The following is a 5,460-nucleotide window of genomic DNA, read 5'->3' as shown; positions in this document are numbered from 1 at the left end:
ATGAAGTATCCAGTTAGTAACAGAACAATCTTGTCTTCTACCTGGAAAAACCCACTAACTAAAGCTCACTTTGCCATTTGACAGAACGGTTCACGTCAGCTTTGGCCCCAAGCAAATGCTGCGAGATGTTCAATATCAGCTTAGCAGTTGCGTGCTCTTGTGCCAGTGCTGAAATCCCATAGCAGTATGCGCAGGCCTCTGACAAGGGCCTTTTTCTTCTCATTTAGGCTCTTTAACTTCTCCAGGATGCCCTGGGCTCTCAGATTTGGGTGCAGAAACAGCATTTGTTTCTATGTCTGAATGAAAACAAAAAGAGAAGTTAGAAATGTGGGGATCACAGTTTGACTCAGGTTCACATAAAACTTGTTTCCATCAAGAAGTCTTCTGTGACTCGATTAACCCTCTTCTGATCACTTGCTCAAGCTATGCCCCCTTTGTACTTAGATATGTCATAACCCACTTGTGGAATTTAGTGCTTAGCACAGTGCCCAGCACATAGTAGGTGCTTACTACATGGTTTTTGACTGATTAATTAGCTTTTTGGCAGAAACTCAGAATGTTAGAACTGCAAGGGACAGTAAAGATTTGTGCTGTCGTTTGGTTGTATCCAACTCTTTGTGACCTCATTTAGCGCTTCCTTGGCAAAGATACTAGAGGGGTTTTTTATTTCCTTCTCCAGCTCATTTTATAGATGAGGAAAACAAGGTTAATTTAAGTGACTTGCCCAGGATCACACAGTTTCTAAGAGGAAAACAGGGTTAATTTAGGTGACTTGCTCAGAATCCCACAGTTTGTAGGTGTCTTGGGCTGGATTTGAACAGGTCTTCCTTACTCCAGGCCTGCACTCTAGCCACTGTGCCACATCCCCTCATTTTACAGAAGTAGAAACCAAGGACCAGCGAGGGAAAGGGACACAGCCAGTGTCACATATGTAGCAGAGGTCAGATTGGAACCCAGAGCCCTTTCAATCTCATTGCATGCGGATGGAGTGGGGCTTTGCTTCAGAACCTTCCAGAATTTAGAACCTTTAGACTTTTATGTAAGCAATCATTTTGGCATTCAGCCTCAGTGGGCATTTGTTCCAACAGCAGAGTCGTGGGTGGTCCTTGAAGCAAAGTAACGGACAGAACATCTGGGACTAAGCATTTCAAGTCCCTTAGACACATTCATCCCCCTTGGGGCTTTGGGCTGCTTTACTTCAGCTAACTGAGCTAATTGGGCTGGCTCCTACACCAAAGTCTGTTAGTGACTACTGGAAAGGTAAACAGGAATTTTTCAAAGCTAGAAAGTGTGAGGGCTCTTCCAGACCATCAGGCTATTCTAAAGAAGAAGCCTCTGGCAAATTGAAGGAGTGGGAGGGGTCTGCTTTTATCAGCACTGAGAATTCTCCATATGTGTAGCCCAGGAAAAGTGTCCTGGAGACACCTACTTCCATTAGCCAGACTGGGGCTGCTATTTTCTAGGCTTTGGAAGGAACTCGATTTCTTCCCTAAGAGAGGAAAAAAGAGGTGGTTGGTCAATAGAGTTTCTGTGAGGAGGAGGTGTAGGGTCCAACTGGACTGGCAGATACCGGCGAGGGGCATCCCGGCTGCTTTGGCTGGCTGGCCTCCTCCCTTCGCCATTGCTCTGTTTCTCCCCCCGTGGCTGGTTTCTCCCCCCACAGGCACTTTTATGGTCAAAAATACAGTTGTTGGCTCCTTGAATTTAGAGATTTAAGAGATGGGCCAAGAAAGCTCACACTGGCTTGGGCAGCCCCAGTCACCACTGCTGTTAGGTACCGGCTGATAATCTGGACAGTAGCCGAGGTTCCCACTTCTGCCAGAATGTGTTTTGTGTGAAGGGTGGAATTCCTTTAGGGGGGAGGAATAGGACAAAGCTTCCAGCATCCTAGGTCTAAAGGCTAGAAGGGCCTTCAGAGACCATCTAGTCCAACCCCCTTATTTTGCAAAGGATGAAACTAAGAAGAAGAGGTGGAAGAAGTAACTTGCCCAAGGCCACACGGGCAGTAAAAGGGCAAGAGAGAATTCACACCCCAGTCCTTTGACTCAATCCAGTGTTTATCCTCTTCCCCTTGCTCAGGCCAGTTCCACCCCACACCCTGACTAAAAGGAGAAGCATTCTATTTCAAGAGTGCCAAGATTGCCCAGGACGTTTTTCTGGGAGGGAAGAAGGGATTGTGGGCAGGGGACTCGGCGATCAGGGAGAAGGGTACTAATGAAAAGTAGGAGCGCCCTGAAGGGCTGGAAGGTAAGGTCCCCGCCACCAGCAATCCACCTCTGAGGGGCTGTGTGAATGGAGTCACTCAAATGATTTCCCTGGGTTACATCTCAAATTTTTCATCCAGGAGTCTGGTATTGCCATTATAGCTGTCCAACCTGTTTCCCAGAATGCAGTTTCCTTCTATAGATGTGTTCCGAAGTCACACTAAGTGTTTTAATAAAAAGTAACCTTAGGGGGCAGCTGGGCAGCTCAGTGGATTGAGAGTCAGGCCTGGAGATGGGAGGTCCTGGGTTGAAATCTGGCCTCAGACACTTCCCAGCTGTGTGACCCTGGGCAAGTCACTTGACCCCCATTGCCTACTCTTACCACTCTTCTGCCTTGGAGCCAATACACAGTATTGACTACAAGATGGAAGGTAAGGGTTGTTTAAAAAAAATAACCTTGTGATGCCTCACCAAGGATCCTGGGATGGTAGAGCTGGTCAGGACTCTCTTTAGCAATCACCTAAGCCAATCTTGGCATTTTCTAGGGCAAAAACGGAGGCCCAGAATAGTTAGGTGACTCGCCCAAGGCCATAGAATCTTTTTTTTTTAACCCTTAACTTCTGTGTATTGGCTCATAGGTAGAAGAGTGGTAAGGGTGGCCAATGGGGGTCAAGTGACTTGCCCAGGGTCACACAGCTTGGAAGTGTCTGAGGCCAGATTTGAACCCAGGGCCTCCTGTCTCTAGGCCCCACTCTCAATCCACTGAGCTACCCAGCTGCCCCAGAATCTTAAAAACTTCAGAGTGAGGGATGGGAGGGCCCTCTTACAGAGCACCCAGTCCAGCACCTCATTTTGCAGATAGAGAAACCAAGGCCCAGAGCAGGGGAAGGTAATGATTAATGGTAGAGCCCAGGACTAGAAGCATGATGTCCTGCTGCTTCTCTGCTTGTCTTGATACTCTTTTAGACTTTCTCTGGACTCTCGTTTGGCTCCCGGCTCATCTTTTCAGTGCAGAGCCTGGGGTAAAAGGTTCTGGCCAATTCAGCCCAGCTGACCCTCTCCAGAATGCCTTAGCTGCTAAAGGCCTATTTTCTCCCCAGCCCACACTGGGGAGAGTACATGGGAAAGCTCAGAACTGTAATTTTAACAATTATTGCCCTAGGGCAAGTGACACAAGGCATTCACTTATGAGGGGATGGCATGGCGGAGATCACAGGACATGTTGAGACCGCAGCAAGAGAGACTAACTACCGTGGTGAGGTGGGGTAAGGAGCAAGAGTTCCCACGGGGCGAGCTGAAATGGGCAGCCAAAGCTGCTGTCTGGTAAGCAAGCTTCCAAGTTTCACAAATTACTTTTTTTTTAAACCCTTACCTTCCGTCTTGGAGTCAATACTGTGTATTAGCTCCAAGGCAGAAGAGTGGTAAGGGTAGGCAATGGGGGTCAAGTGACTTGCCCAGGGTCACTCAGCTGGGAAGTGTCTGAGGCCAGATTTGAACCCAGGACCTCCCATCTCTAGGCCTGGCTCTCAATCCACTGAGCCACCCAGCTGCCCCCTCACAAATTACTTTTGCTAACCAGGTGCTAAACTCAGTGGCTTCTAAATCGGGGAAGAACTGAAAGTGCTAGCAGTGCCCCTCTACAATTTGGCAGCATGTGGCAAAGCCCTGATCGCCCCACCCTAGTTACAGCTCTGGACAAGCTGAAGTTTCCAGAGTGATGGCAGCAATAGGCATCTCGGCCTGCCTCCCTCCCCCATGCTAACTAGCTCTCAGCTGAGGATAAACAGTGAAGGAATCCTTAGCACGGAGTCACATATAGGCATTTCCTTACCAGCATCAGGGCTGAGAGTCCTAGGAGGGAGCAGGTTGGTGGCCCCAGTGCCATGGGCAGAATTTCTAGGCTGCTTCCTGGCTGGTGGCATAGGGTACACGAGGCACCTGTCATGCTGCAGAAGGTTCAGGAGGGAACCATATTTCCTCTCATGCTCACTTCCCTGGGCTAGATGGAAACTGGGGAAGGAGGAAGGAGGATAGCCAGGCTCAGCAAGGCTTGGACTGGCCACAGGAGACAAATGCCACAGATCTCCGAGCTGAGGACGTGGGTTTGCAACCATCAGCGATGAGTCTTGGGCCACAGACATATTCAATCCGCAGTTGGCCAATTCCGGCCCTGGCTTGGTCCAGTGAGAGTTGAAACTCCACTGATTTGGAGACAGTTGATTGTCTGGAAAGGAAAGTTTTGCAAAGTTTGTGAGATGAGCCAGACACAGCAACGACACCCGACTGCATTGCATGGAAGGTCTCCAAGGTCTCTTTCCACTGACATTCTAAGAATCCATACGGGGACTCACTTAAGGCCATCTAGCCAGTATTGGAAACGGGCCCATGTGCAGGCATGGTGGGTGTGTGCTGGGAGGACATTAGGGTGGGGAGCAGCAATCTGAGAGCTTACTAAATCCTACCGCTGGAGCCAGAGGCAAGCCATCCAGTTCTTACAAACCTCTGGTGGACAGGCCAGGCTAGATGGGTGGCCGCTTTCTGCTCCCCCCCCACCACAGCACTGGCCCCCTCCCTGCTGTAGCCCGGCCCAGCGTGAGAGGTGAGGAGCCCCAGCCTAGTGTCTGGACTCTGCCACTTCCCTTAGGTAAATGATCCGATCTCCTTTACGTCTCGTCGTCTTTCCGTGTAAAACAAGGATGAGAACCCTTTTCTCTTGGGGTTGTTGAGGGGATGGAAGGAGGTGACGTATTAACAAGCACCTCTGCGCCCATGCGGCATTGCTCAACTGGACTTCACCTTCTCTTCTGCAAAATGAGCAGGTTGAACTAGACTGCTAAGGTCCTTCCCAGTCCTAACGTTCTAGTACTACTGGGCAGGACCGTGCCCAGGCCTACTTTTTTTCAAACCCTCACCTTCTGCCTTGGAGTCAATACTATGTATTAGTTCCAAGGCAGAAGAGTGGTAAGGGCGAGGCAATGGGGGTTAAGGGACTTGCCCAGGGTCACACAGCTGGGAAGTGTCTGAGGCCAGATTTGAACCCAGGACCTCCCATCTCTAGGCCTGGCTCTCAATCCACTGAACCACCCAGCTGCCCCCTCGCCCCCAGGCCTACTTTTTGAAGATGACAAGACCCAGGTTTGAAATTCAAATAATGGTCACAAAGCTGGAAGCCCAGCCCACAGACTGACTCTTAAGACAGAGTGGCCACATCTCTTTTCCTTAAGCAATGTTTCTGATCTAAGCTACTGTGGAGGTT

At 49.6% G+C, this 5,460-nt stretch overlaps 1 protein-coding gene across 1 annotated transcript; it reads right to left on the bottom strand.

Annotated features, from left to right (window-relative positions):
• Window positions 1–219: 219 nt before the first annotated feature.
• VGLL1 (vestigial like family member 1) lies at window positions 220–4,428 on the bottom strand (the record flags this gene model as incomplete). The annotated part of the gene is made up of 3 exons (XM_044685251.1): window positions 220–296; window positions 1,430–1,489; window positions 4,036–4,428. Coding segments are annotated over 3 exons (530 nt in total), but the record flags the coding sequence as incomplete, so codon positions are not given.
• Window positions 4,429–5,460: the final 1,032 nt, after the last annotated feature.

Source organism: Gracilinanus agilis, unplaced genomic scaffold (genome assembly GCF_016433145.1).
Source record: "Gracilinanus agilis isolate LMUSP501 unplaced genomic scaffold, AgileGrace unplaced_scaffold8027, whole genome shotgun sequence".
Lineage (NCBI taxonomy): Eukaryota > Metazoa > Chordata > Mammalia > Didelphimorphia > Didelphidae > Gracilinanus > Gracilinanus agilis.
Note: the sequence above shows the minus strand (reverse complement) of the source record. Positions and strands in the feature narration are given on the sequence as shown.